The sequence below is a fragment of the Cucurbita moschata genome, unplaced genomic scaffold (genome assembly GCF_002738365.1).
Source record: "Cucurbita moschata cultivar Rifu unplaced genomic scaffold, Cmos_1.0 Cmo_Scf00012, whole genome shotgun sequence".
NCBI lineage: Eukaryota > Viridiplantae > Streptophyta > Magnoliopsida > Cucurbitales > Cucurbitaceae > Cucurbita > Cucurbita moschata.
Genome location: NW_019268528.1, coordinates 5,045,815 through 5,060,282, shown reverse-complemented (window position 1 = coordinate 5,060,282; position 14,468 = coordinate 5,045,815). Strand labels below are relative to the sequence as shown.

The 14,468-nt window shown below is 34.9% G+C and overlaps 2 protein-coding genes across 3 annotated transcripts; both read right to left on the bottom strand.

Moving 5' to 3' along the window:
- Window positions 1–4,931: 4,931 nt before the first annotated feature.
- Window positions 4,932–8,484, bottom strand: LOC111450645. Its single transcript, XM_023090871.1, has 10 exons — window positions 8,433–8,484; window positions 7,772–8,125; window positions 7,291–7,377; window positions 6,890–7,204; window positions 6,649–6,784; window positions 6,384–6,546; window positions 6,056–6,184; window positions 5,668–5,862; window positions 5,453–5,575; window positions 4,932–5,259 (listed from the first exon to the last, which is right to left on the bottom strand). The coding sequence occupies exons 2-10, from the start codon at window positions 8,034–8,036 to the stop codon at window positions 5,146–5,148; spliced, it is 1,527 nt and encodes a 508-aa protein (XP_022946639.1). The 5' UTR covers window positions 8,037–8,125; window positions 8,433–8,484; the 3' UTR covers window positions 4,932–5,145.
- Window positions 8,485–10,178: 1,694 nt separating this feature from the next.
- Window positions 10,179–14,155, bottom strand: LOC111450646 (ribulose-1,5 bisphosphate carboxylase/oxygenase large subunit N-methyltransferase, chloroplastic-like). Of its 2 annotated transcripts, none has more exons than XM_023090873.1 (7): window positions 13,561–14,155; window positions 13,442–13,470; window positions 12,957–13,168; window positions 12,653–12,778; window positions 11,888–12,292; window positions 10,889–11,124; window positions 10,179–10,444 (listed from the first exon to the last, which is right to left on the bottom strand). In XM_023090873.1, exons 1-6 carry the CDS (start codon window positions 14,046–14,048, stop codon window positions 10,912–10,914), a joined length of 1,473 nt encoding a protein of 490 aa, XP_022946641.1. In that variant the 5' UTR covers window positions 14,049–14,155; the 3' UTR covers window positions 10,179–10,444; window positions 10,889–10,911. The 2 variants fall into 2 exon arrangements, with proteins under 2 accessions (XP_022946641.1, XP_022946640.1); XM_023090872.1 differs by having other exon boundaries at window positions 10,179–10,404.
- Between the last annotated feature and the right edge of the window lie 313 nt (window positions 14,156–14,468).

Sequence of the window (14,468 nt, the reverse complement as noted above, 5' to 3'; positions counted from 1 at the left end):
TGTAGCTCCCCTCTTCTTGGTCTTTCTTTTCCTTTTATATTGAGGATGAGTTTCCCTTTAGGGTTGAAAAGGAATAAGTTGTCCACATAAGATGTTCCTCGTTGGGTAATCAATGACCCACTTGTACTGTTGATGTGGATTTAAAATTTCCATGTCATCCCCATTTATTTCCAGATTTGCTACTCCCTCATGGTTCAGCATAAATGTCTAAAATTTTATCACATAACTCAATTAAATGTACAATCGATTTATGCCAAATCATATTTTTTTTCATGTTGGACTGCAATGAACGATTTCATGCTCACTAAGTAGAATAAATGGGGTAAATAGTGAGAAAATGGTGAATAAGAGTGCCATATTAAATACAAAAAGACTTGAGATGACTCTACCTTTAAAGAGTTATCAATATATATAATATATTTAACCGCATTTTGTTTTAATTACGAATTAAACAAAAAGAGAAAATTGAAGATATTTAAATAAGATTTAAATATTTTAATTATGAATAGAGATTCATAATCAATATGTGCGCGAATTGATTGGGATTGACATTTGATTTAATATTAATTAAATTGTTTAATTAATCATTTAATATTATTTTGATTTGAAATTAATTATTTAAACTAATTGTTGAATTAAAATAGAGAAAGTCAAAACATTGACTTTCGCTCAATGGAAAAATCCATGTTTGAGTTAGTGGAATATTGAATGTCAATATATGATTTAACCAAAGTTGCATGTTTGCCACATTATCCCACAAATTTGAATAGAATTTTGAGTGTCAAAATTTGGTAATCTCAAATTTGCATGAACATGCAAATATGACTATAGAGTGATCAATGTACATGGAAAGTCTCATTGGAAAAACTTTGAGAAAATCCCTCACAAACTCTCTTTTCACATATACTAAATCTCTTCCAAGTTTAGTCACTCATTTGATTCCACGATCCTGTTCTAAGGCCAGAGAATAGTAGGGAAGACATTAGTGATAGTTCGAAATCAGTTCGTGAGGAAAAAGAAATTTGAACTACAAAAGGTTAGTACTCTAACTCCTTGAGTTTTAATGATTATGAACATGCTAGCTAATTTACTATAATTGATGTATTTAGAGTGTCTAAGTTCCAAATTGTTTCCGCATGTGTTATATTAACACCATTAGTAGCCTGGAGTCGAAAGTCCGCGTAAACCTCCACAACTCCTAGAAATGACCAAGGTGATACTCGTGCTTTAGGTGATTGATAGGTCCCTAACAAGAATGCATGAATTAATCAAGTTTAGACTAGGGTGTTATAGCTAAAGTGGTTTACACATTGACTTGAGTCAATACATTTTCAATAGACCTTGCACCCTAGACGTGTGACCAATGATCAAAGATATAGACTTGCGTGTTCCCAAAGATTGGTTTAGCCTCGAGAAGTAACTCCAAACGTCTTAGAAACGAGAGATGAGATTTAAACTACTTAGACGCCCCTAAGAATCTTATAGAGCTCCACCGCATCCAAGATGACTAAAATGGCTCTCCAGTCTATAAGTAGTATGAACGCTGATCAAATTCTCCACTTCATTCACTCTGGCAATTGAACCGTTGACCTTGTGGAAATTCATAGGGGTCTTCGAAACATGGCCACTGTGATGTAGACCCGTCCCTCAGAGGGGGTGTGGAACCACGCAGGTAAACCTAGTGGTTGGCGACACACGAGGGATCGCATCTCCCAAACTTAGGTGACTTTATGATCATGTAGAAGGGTTCACTAGCTAACCTTCCATGGGTGATGTAAAAACTAGAAAACACTATATCGTCTCATCTGAACTTTATGAGGTAGCGTCTCAACCCAGGTCACCGATCATCCATTGCGTAAGGAAGGCAAGCTTTCCTTAAGTCAATGAACAAAAATGTTATAGAACCTATACAGACCTGTAAGATTCAGATCAAAGAAATGCTTGGAACTTCGAGGCACTCCAGATACTCAGGTAACAATAGATACTAGGCTTAAACTTCTTAGAGCCAAGAGAGAAGCCCATGATACTTACTAGATTAAAGATGCGATAAGAGTCTACAAGCAGGTTGCTTATTGAATATTTTTTATACTCACCATTTTTCTCCTTTTTCCGGCGTTCGCAAGTTACAAGTCAAGGTAGAGTGTTTGAGAGCTGTGCGGTCACAAAGTGGGTCGTTCTGGAGCGTCAATCCATTTTTATATTTGGTATAATTTGTATTTCGATTTGTAATGGTATCGTGAACCAATTTTCTCATTTGGAATAAATTTGGACAACAATGACCAGAGATTCATTTTGTATTTAATTGTGGTGTTGTTTTTAGTTTTTTTTCATTTAAATTTTATTCGTATTTTTATCTCTCCTTTTGGTTTTATTTTGATTTAAATTTTATCGTAATTTTTATCTTTTATTTTATTTGTTTTTAGTCTTTGTCTTCTTAGTCATAGACCAAGTTTCAAAACCTCTAAAACCGAGTCATGGCAGGATCTCAATATTATTAGTTCACGATTAAATGTGGTTTTATTTTGATTTAAATTTTATCGTAATTTTTATCTTTTATTTTATTTTACCTTTTATTTTATTTGTTTTTAGTCTTTGTCTTCTTAGTCATAGACCAAGTTTCAAAACCTCTAAAACCGAGTCATGACAGGATCTCAATATTATTAGTTCACGATTAAATGTGAGTTGGTGAGCCCCTAATTGTCCAGAATGAAAAATTTATGCATGATCATTTTCAACTCACCTTTTAATCGTGAACTAATAATATTGATGAAATCAAGTGCAATCCGTTGGATAAAGGTTAGAAGAACTTAGCAAGGAACATAGATGAAGGCTGAAAGCGCTGAGGAGAGCCCTTGCCTAATTCAGAAATTCAGAAATTCAGTAATTTTTGTTTCGTCTGCTTAGCCTAATCCACCCATGCGATAGCTGCACCTCCAACTGCCATTACATGATTTTCAGGGATCTCAGATTTACCTTCCTCTCTCCTTATTCTTCAAAGTTGGCAATAATTATCACGAAGGGTTTCGTTTGTCAGAAACTCTTGATAGACCTTAATTTAAAATATAATAAGGTTAGTATCAAAATATGAGTGAAAAACAGTCCAACAAAGCTCAAATCGGATAAAAAAGAGTTCACCACGAGCAACCACGCACCTCCATGCACTTAAAACCGTATAGATGTGGCTAAGGGCGGAGCAAATGCGCTCACAGCGCGACACATGGTGTGCGCTCACTAGCGTTTCCATGTAAGGTTAGGTCGATTCAATGAGCATAGGTCATAGTATGGGTTAAACGCAAGCAGTTGCGTCACGAGGCGGATGCAGGCCAATCGGTCAGGTTGGTTCGACCTTCCTTTAACGGCGCAACGCTTGTCCTAGCCGATGGTTGACATGTGTCACTTTTTGATCCCTGACATGCATCTCCTCTCATCTACAGACACGTAGCTCATTCCAATGCGTGATGCACAACCCTTCTCGTTGCTTGACACGTGTTCCAATCAGCACCAAATAAGTTTCCACCTGTGTTAATTGCCATAAACTTCAAAAAAAAGATGGGAAGAAAATATGGTTGAAAATATCACAAAATATTACAATTCATGTTACATTACAAAAAAAGAATCATACTTCATTTATTCTTTATTTGGTTATAATTTTTGGATGGATGATAATTTAGAGTTGTTTCTTTAATATATTTTAAAGTTACATCTACATAGTGGCTAATTATGGTATAACGTATGCATAAAGTATGAAAGGTTACTAACTCTTGAAACCCTCCGAGGTTAATGGTTTTCGGTTTTCATTTTGAGTCTATATAAAATCATGTATGTTATGTTTGGAAAAGAGACTTGAAAAATATACTAAAAAAGCATTTGTGTTTTTCTTTAGTCAATAACTAAATTTCTTTGCAACTGGTTGTATGTTTAAAATCATTCAGTTTGACATCAAATCTAAAAAAAATGTTCTTATCATAAAATATTTGATCAGATAATTTTTAGAGGGTGATTCCTTATCAGAGGCCGTCAAGATAATGTAGAAGAGAAGATGGTATTAATGTCAAGATAATCCATATCAAGCGTGACATGATCAATTTTGATTTTTTTTCCTGAAATTTTAAGAGTATTAATGTTAATTTTGAAAGTGTTGGGTATTAATGTTAATAATAAATTTAGATTTTTTTTTTCCTAAAATTTTAATGTTAATAATGTTAATTCTGAAAGAGTTGGGTGTTAATGTTAATTTTGAGAGTGCATGAGCATTTTTTAAACGTGGTATTGATGGATTTGTTCATATACTAACGATAATTATATATTTTTTTAAAACAAAATTAAAAGTATTTTTGAACTCTAAAAAAAAGTTTGAAGAATTTTTTTTTTGACTTTTTAAAAAATGTTTAGGGTATTAATAAAACAAAGTTCAAATATATTTTTGAAAGAAATTAACCGTTTTATCTAAATCCAAACTATAAAGATTTTTTTTTTTCTTTTTAAGTTCAAGATTATTTATGAAAAAAAAATTGTTCATTAGAAGCATGGTATAACGGACCAGTGACCCTTTCACTACATCGTCATAATTCTCAAACACCAGCTTGTCAAACTGTTCCTTAAAGTCATGAAGGTGGATTTGGATCTTACCATTGAAGTACTTCATTCAAATATGTTTGATACCTCCTCCTTCAAACCAAACACCTTCCCTTATCTTTAAAACATGTTCCATTTCTTTTTAATCACCCCCGAATTTCTCGAATTCTTCTTTCTCTGCGACCTCTATTTAATTATCCCCCGATCTTAGAGTCGAGGGACTAAATTTATTATTTAACTTATAATGGGATGGAGATTTTAAAAAAAAAAAAAAAAAAAAAAAAGAAAAAACATCATCAAGTAAAAGCTCTTGATGTTAATTTATTAAATATACTACAGGAAAGTTGGAACACTAATTTACTCCTGCAAAATCCGACCATATAAAAATTTATAATTTTGTTATAAAATCTTACCAGCAGCAGTTTTGTGGATATCACTTACATCCCCCACCCATAAGAAACACAAAGACTTTGTTGACAATTTGAGTGGCGTTGCGAAAGAAAGAATGGTAACATATACAATCAATCTCCTTGGACACAAATGCTGGCCTCCCCATCATTCTCCCATGACTCAATTTTCACCTACACTCGAAATTGTAGGTATCTGCCCATGGTTTACAAAATCAATCTTATTCAACCGCAAACAGCACATCATTTTCTCAGGCAGTTCTTCAGGCTTTTGCGCCTGCCAAAACCCAACCATTACGCAAATTTAACACTATTCTGTTTATTTAATCTCCTTAACATTATTAATGAGAAGAACTATGTAGAAGAAGCATATTCCAGCATTTCAGTAAATGAAACTTGTGAAACCTATAACGCCCTCCAGCAAGTGCGCATCAAAAACACAATTACCAGTTTGAATGTAATTCAAGTACCTCGATTGTTAACCCAATGTCAATTATCCCATGCTTCAAGCGATCTCGAAATGATTCAAGACCTTTCCTTGATATATAGCTGAACCTATGTATGTCCAAATCAATTTCAAAATAATTTTGTCCCTGAAATAACCATAATGCAAAAGTCAGCCATCAAGAGGCCTAAATCTCTATAGTATTATCACAATGAACTCAAGAAATAGAAATCATTTTACCCTGAAAAAGTTGTGTTGAGGTCGTGAAAGCACTGGCTTTTCGTTATAAGAACTAACTAGCTTTCTTTCAGTAGCACTTAGCTGGAGATCTTCAGGATTAACCAACCCACCCACTATTTTCAACCTTTCTCTGAAAGGAACCAAGGATTCCCTTGTGAATCCTTTGACTTTTTCCATTTCATCTTCAATCAGCCTCTGATGAAGAAAATCAGCTTTAGATCTTTTTGTTCTTATTAGAACTATCAGTGCAAGTAATCTAACAGAAAGGAGGATGCAAATATGAAGTATCAAATTCATTTTCGTTTTTCGACAATTTTCCTAGGTAGATCAAATATTTTCGATTATCCAAACTATATATAAAACTTGATTGAAGTGGTGGAAAAGGAACCTTGACGCAGTCTTGAAAATGAGGAGATATCTCTTCGTCAAAATTGTCAGACAGTTTAAAATACAGTACAAGGCTCATCCCTTCACCGTTGTAATCACCAGCGAACATCGAAGCTGGATAGGTAGGCAGCTAAAACCGAAACAACAAAACGAGATTAGTTAAGAAAGTTCAGGTGCAGTTTGTAACATTCAGAAAATAATAAATGCCAATGATTCTTCAGAGTAAAGCCAGATGAGATTATCATATTTCTTTTCCATTTTGGCAATGGTGCACAAAATTCTTGCTATTGGAAAGCTCATTGAATAGAAAAAAGTGAAAATCAAAGGACCTGTATGTTAATAATTAAAATAGATGGTAGCTTTCCATGTGCTTTCACATGCGGAAGTTCAAGATGCTGAGCAATGTGATTTATCTTCTGGGGGCAGAGAAACAAGTCGACTCCAATTGGTACATATGGGCTGAAGTTTGGAGCAGGGTATTTCTGTTTGTCTCTACACAATAGGTGTACAAAGTTGCAGCACAGTTAGGCATTTATAAATCAAAAGCCCCTAGATGTACACAATATGGAATTATAGGACGTGAAAATAACATACTTGAAGTAATTTTCTCCGCGAAGCTTAAATACAGAAGGTGAAATAGGGGACCAGGACGATGGAGTTAACTTGTCTCCCTTTGCGCATGGAATTTGAAGTCCTGCTCTTGGACGGTATATAATTTTCTCTGACGTATCTGTGGATCAAAAAATATACTTCTATAAAACCGGAGCAATCAATACATAAGTAATTCAAAAACATGGTTAATTAACATAAAACCAGAGCTAGCTTGTTTACGTACAGAACTCAGTTCTTTCGTATCCGTCGACAGATTTTCTCTTAACAGAAAGCATGATAACTGCTGACTTCTTTCTATTTTCCGGTTGGGGACTAGAAGAATGATTCTTCTCATTGCAACTAACCGGAGAAGGCAAACATGGCAGACAAGTATTCATATTGAACTCCTGACTCGTATATTCAAAGTTCTGTGCACCTCCATCAATTTTAAGATAACTTTCATAGGCTTCATACATACATCCAGTGTCAATGAAGCACGATGTTCTTTCGTACTGAAGCAATTGAGCATTTGGGCCATTTCCAATTGAAGGAAAACAATCTGCCATCTCAAAACACAAGGTAACAATTTTTGTGAATGAAATGTGGAAGAAGTTGTTGGCTGTGGAGAAAGAAGTTTAGACTTACCTCCAAGAACACTGCTGAAATCCTCCTCATCATCCTCAGAGTCCAAAATACTAGCCGAGTCAAACCATGGTTCATCTTGGCACACTCCTACAGATGGCACAATTTCAAAATTCACGGTTCAGATGAGATATATCCATCTTAACCAAAGTAGAAATCTTATTTTCCATCTAAATCTTCCAACATGGTGGCAGCTGAGTGAGTAAAATAAAAGGGCTTCGCTCAGAAATTAATCTAGACATAATTTTAGATATATGAGCTTTATTCAAGCTCATGACTGGTTGAACGCATGAACTAGCAGACACAATCATGAATATTCATGTATGACAAAGAGTCTTATCTATTAGGATTTATGTCATGAGGCAAGTGCGAAGCAAAACAATACATTACAATGTTCTTCCAAATTCATTGTGCAATATCCATTGTGTATTAAGGTGTCAAGTGCAATAGTATGATTCAAGGATTGAGAGCGGAAGAAAGATACCATTTGCATCAATTTGACCCTGGCTCAACTGCAGCTGCTTAAGAAGGAATGTCATGTTAGAAACCTTAGGCCTTGCACGGTTTGTCGGAACTCCCTTCTCAAGATCGAGATGAACAAAATCACTGACTGTAAAATCTCTTGCATGGATTCGTGAATCGCCGATTCCTTTGATAGCTGAAATATTACTGCGTCGTTTTCCAAATCGTGAAGAGTACTTCCTATATGCTTTGAGACTCCGTCTTAGTTTTGAGGTGCAGCCACCCATTGTGTTAGATTTGAAATCCTAAACCTCTAGGGTGCTTAAAAAGAGCAGCACAACACTAAATGCGCACTCCACACTCCACAAAGAAGAGACCTATAATAACGTCAAATTTGTATGTATTACCATTACGTGGTGGTGCATAACAGCAGAATCAATCACAAGAAGACAGCTCCAATTTGGAATATTATTAGCATCATCAGAAAAGCTAAATCAGCTGCCGATGCATAAAAAAAACAGATCTCCTTCATAGAACTTAAGACCTAACTATAATTCCTTGAGGCATCCTATTCTACATTCTCCATATAGACATAAAACGAAATAAAAAGTAAAATCAGGCAATGTGATGAGCAAATTAGGGGAAATAGATTTTCATATCCACAAGGAATGAAGAGGAGTTACCCTTCGCCGAAACAATGGCTTCGGAAAATTAACTCGCAACAATCAGCAGGTCCCTGAAAGAGGATTTGATGTTGTTACATTGGCGTATCAGCGAGATCAGAAATACCAAATTGAAGCTTAAAAAACAGAAAATACAGAAATGTAGCAATGGGAGTGAGAGAGACATGCCTGGGGAAATAGATGAGCGATGGTTGGGCATAAATGAGGAATCGTCGTTCCCTGTGGGAACTCAGATTCCTCAGTCTGGAGAACGCGGTGTTCTTCAGAAAGTGGAAGGGAAGAATTAAGGAGAAGAAGGAAGAGAAGAAGGAAGAGAAGAGAGAGAGAGAGAGAGAGAGAAAGGGTTTGAAGAACACAGAGTCCGTTGGAAACGGATCTCCACTCTCAACTTCGCGCCAAAACAAACCTTCCGCCAACCAAGCATCTTTTTAAATCACTTTTCTATTTTTATATTTTATTTTCCCAATATATTTATTTATTTATTTATTTTCTCTTCACGTAATAATCAGAAATTGTATGAATTAAATCACACTCCTGTGCTTAAATTTTTATCTAAATACCTAAATTTAAGTATCCATTATAATAATCATGCTTTTGTTAAAATAATAATAATAATAATAATAAAGATTGTGTGTGCATCTATTTCTTAATTTGTCGGGAGAGAAAATGATATATAACCTTAATCCTCAGTCTAACCATTCAAACTTTGTTAAATAAAAAAAAAACTAACTTTGTTAAATAAAAAAAACTAACTAAGAGATAAGGCTAGAATTCGATTATATATTAACATTAAAAATTTAGAATCAAAATTTGGAATCTTATTCTAAATTGAATTCCTCCCCATCCAACTCAATCAAGGATGGAAGGTAACCTTGTTATAAATTAAGTCACCCCACAATCAAACTTGACTGGATTGAATGTCTCGGATGCAATCTATTTCAAGAATTGATTGAAACTTATAAATGGCAAAGGCAAAGAGGATGCTCAAAAAATTTCTAACGATAAAAATCTCAATTTGACATCTCAATTTCATTCATCTAAAATCTACTTTTTACCCGATAATTTGTGGGTATCATTTGAAGAAAGACTATGTTCTCACTTTTTTATCCATTACAACCTTTTGTCCATTCCAACAATTATAAAATTAAAAATAACATCCTTTTTTCCATTACAATAATTATGAAATTAAAACTAATAAATAAAGTTTTTGCAATTTATAACAACTTTATCCCTATTTGGACGTGCAAATATTCACCTAACAACTTTATCCCTACTTTGACTCTGCAAATATAGCTTCAAATATTCCTTAATTACCTTGTAACACATGAACCAAATATCCACTCTAAATGATTCTCCCTCAATTGAATTCACTTAACAACTTTATCCCTACTTTGACTATGCAAATATAGCTCCAAATATTCCTTCTCAATCGAATTAGCTCTCCAAATATTCCTTCCTCAATCGAATTAGCTTGTAACACATGAACCAAATATTCGCTCTAAATGATTCTTCCTCAATCGAATCAACTTGTAACACATGAAGCATCAATCAGGTGCAATTTATAAAACTTTATCCAATAACACAAAATCATCCTCAATCGAATCAACTTGTAACACATGAAGTATCAATCAAGTGCAATTTATAAAACTTTATCCAATAATACAATTTATAACAACTTTATCTGCTATTTCAACCGTGCAAATATTCACTTAATCAGCTTGTAACACATGAAACAAATATTCGCTCCAAATGATCCTTCCTCAATCAAATCAACTTGTAACACATGAAGCAAATATTCACTTCTGAAGCTCCAAATAGTCTTTCTTCAAATCAGCTTGTAACACATGTAACAAATATTCACTTCTTAAACTCCAAATAGTCTTTCTTCAATCCAAATAGTCTTTCTTCAATCCAAATAGTCTTTCTTCAATCCAATCAGCTTGTAACACATGAAATAGTGGTTGAACCAAGCCTATCCAATTTTGTAGATGAGGAATGAATGTTTTCTTGGCCTTAGATCGTGTAATAGATCCAGTTAGAACATTTAAAACATTGCGATCTTTATCGAGAACGATGGTGTTTAAATATATATCAATCTATAGGAATGAATGTTTTCGCATCAAAGGCATTTTCCCAAAATGAGTCATTAACTATTACAAATTATATGAAAGTACACATGAAAAAGAATTAATAAAATCAATTTGCATTGAATGAGAAGACGCACACAACACTAAGGGTATAATGATACGAAATATGAGATGAAATCTAATTATGAAAATGTTCAAATGTTGGACATTTTTGAAATTATGGTTGTCGAATGATCTAAACCGCTAAATATTTCTAAAGGTTAAGGCATTTATTTGAATCCAATAAAGGATATTCCAACACCTAATATTAATATAAGCTAGTTAAGTAAAATTCAGACACAAAATGAATGACCTATCCTACTTTCATACCTGCCAAGGCATGAATTCTCCTCCTATTTGGACTCCCAAAAGATGATTTCACTTTGCTCCCCACATAGCCCAAAATCCTTTAGCCTCCTATCTTGGTAATATTCCAATTGATCTAATTCCAGTTCTCTGTCATGGAAAATTTTGATTAATTGCTGCAGAACCCTTTTCTCCCCTTCTCTTATTCCAACAGCAATCCTCAACCTTGAATCAAGATTTTCTTCTTTGAGCTTCTCATCCTGCAATTCATTGTCGTTGTCAAATGAGGTTAGAATAAGCAATGGTGTTTTTATTTCTTTGTTTCATCAGCTAAGCCACAATATACGTAAATCTAGTCTTTGAACTTTGAATCGTGTCGATTTATAGACCATTAACATCAAAAAAAATTTAATGTGTTTCTATATACTTTTTGTTGGTAGCACCGGTAACTAATTTGTGACATGACATGCCTCATTGGACAATATTGGTTGATTTGACATGATATGATAATTAAAGTATACAATTGGGCATAATAATGTAGTAACTTGTATGTGCAACATACTCGTGTTAAATCTCATTTATATCTGTCACTTGATTTGGCTTGTGTCAAAGTACCAAGAGGTATGTCACATCATCATTTAGCTAACCGGTTGATGACAAAAAAAAAAAAGGTATAAAATCACGATTCAAAATTCAAGTTTAGGGATTATAGACCGCTATCAATGTTTAAAAAATTAGAATTGTAATTCAGCATGGTTTTCTGACAGTTCTTTTATAAAACATGCATGTTAAACATAGATTTTCGTTACAAGGACACAACTAGAGAAGGATTCTAAATTGAAAGGACCAAATGAGTTCTATACTCTGACATGTTCAATCAGTTCATCTTTGAACCTATGATCTATATGCTAATTGCAATGTGAGAACAATTGAAGGGGAAAAAAAAATGGGGGTGAGATCACATATTGCAATGGGTAAATTATGATAAATGGGTATTAGATGAATGAAGTTTTGATGGTTTACCTCTTCTATGGTGGTATGGTAGGCAGAAAGAGCAGCCTCACAGACATTTCTGACCATTTGACATACAATCTCTTCATTTGCTCGACTAACAGGCATTTCAAGATTACCCCATATTGAGTTTCTAAACAGAGATTCCAAAAGGTATGCATCTGTGCCTCCAAGCGCTAGCAGCCGCAGGAATGGAAGCATTGCAGGTGGAAAAGGACGCTCCAAAACAATGTCAAAATAAGCAGTCTCACCAAGGCCATTTGTCTCAGCAATATCTAGCTTGTCATCAAAGAAAGGGTCTGACTCTGGAATCTCAAATGTCAGTGTATATGCATTGCGGTCGGATTTTGGCTCTATGAACCCATAGTCAAGAGCTAACTCCGCATTGCTCTTTTTTAAGTCATATTGGATAAAAACCTGTTGAACATACAGTCAAATGTTCAATATATATATATATATATATATATATATATATATATATATATATTTTGGAGTGCAACAATTAATGTATATGGAACTTCTTTGACTCATTTTCTAGCTCAACTGCAAACAACTTATACACTTGATTTCTGGGATTTTGGGTAAGTGTTGATTCAGTGATAGCAACAATGATAATGAAGGACCATTTTACTCCTGAAAAGATCATATTGAAATTATCTAAGTAACTTATCTATACTGTAAATAAATTCTAGTTTTAGAATAAAACCTTCAAGAAGAGAAAACTCCAACTACCAGTCATGTCAGCCAGGTACATGAACGTAGAAATTAGTACTTCACCTGCTCGCCAGCCTTAACAGAAGTTGGGGACCGGAGAGAGAATAGGACATCCCATGAGAAGAGGCCTGCCGGTGCCTTAACCTCGCATGCATGTTCTTCTGAGGTTACGCTAACGCTATGGTTGACCTGATTAATTATGAATTGTGTTTGAGGGGAGTTAAAATCTAACTAAAAGATAGATTAATTCGTGCAGCAGATAAGAAATCATTGAGTTAGGGTGTTCTTGTAAAATATAGGAAAGAGAAATCTAATTTAAAAAAAAAAACATTTAGAACAGCAGACAAGTAAGAGTTTGAGATCTAACCAAGTCAGCAAAAGGAATCAAAACAAGGTTTTGGCCTCTGAGTCGTGAAAATGCCCTTGATCTGAGTATCCCAAAAGCCCAAAAGAAGTCATCCAGTGTAACTGGAGAAGGAAATAGATCGTTGTGGCGGCGCAATATCTGTTCTTCAACCTTAAAAAATTCGCTCTTAACATATTCTTTTACATTCAAAGTCGTACTCAGAAGTTGGGTTCCTGAAAAGTTCATGAAGAACTAATGTTGTAATCGATTATTTACTGATATTTATAGAGAACCAGAAAGACTCCTCTTCAAGATGAAAGCACCATACTGATCTAGAGACCAGAGGCGCATTTCTCCTTCCTAAAAACCCTAATATATTTTCAAAAGAATGAACACATTTCTCCTTCTAAAAACCCTAATAAATCCAACATTTGTGTGCTAGCATCAGCCAATTTGGATTGGGAAAGCATGGTAAACCAAAATTAAAAAATATAAGAGACGCGAACCTTGGAGCTCTGCAAGCTCCTCTTCAGACCTGCACTGAAACATCCGCCTTCAACTCCACAATTATGTAAACACATTAAACGAGGAGCAGATTAAACAGTAAGAACTAAGCCAAACACACCAAAACACAGTCGAATCCGTTTGTGGCGGGAGAATATCGAGGTACCGTCGCCAACGCGAGTCGTCCTTCAAATTTTCTCTAATCAGAAACAGAGCAACAGAAACCCATGGCTTCAATCCACTGCACGCATTTCCAATCTCGGAATGAGTAACCGCGTCAGGATTTATCCAGAATCGTTTGGGAACCTCCAAAACGACCTGGTTCTTGGATAGGTCTTTGGTGGTAGCCAGTCCGAGGCCTTGAGGGAAAATTGCCGGCTTCACGTGAGTCTTGGAGGAGACCATGCCTTCCTGGCGAAGCCATTGCCAGAAGGTGTGAACGTTTGAGGGCAACGATGGGTCTAAATCCGGAGAGGCGAGGGAAGATATAGAGAAGCATGGCTTGGGATAGAGCACCGGCGACTTTGGCGAGAACGAAAGGTGCGTTGCAGTGCGCGGAAGGGAAAGGAAATTAGAGGATGAAGAAGCTAACGCCATTGGAGTCGCCATTTTTGGGGGATTTCAAGCTTCCAGTAAACCATTGCAGTAGTAGATAAAAATTTGAAAATTGTGGATGGATAGGGTTCAGATGATATTATGAGATATTTAGATATGATTGTGGATGAAAGGGCTCAAAATTGGGAGTGATGGAACATGCGCTCAACTCTCAATATAGATTTAAAATACATTAATGTAATGATTTAACCATTTATTGAGTGCCACTTAACACTAAAATTTTATAATTTAAAATATATAAAAATGTGTGCCAAGCGTTCTAAAGTTTTAAACACGTAATTAATCTTAATTCGGGAACGCTATGGTTTTCCCCTTATCTGAAAATCATTTACTTGATCAGCCAGTATATTCACTTGTTCCAATCTAATTAAATAGAACAAATTATCAATCCTAATCAATTATGCATGCTCTTAT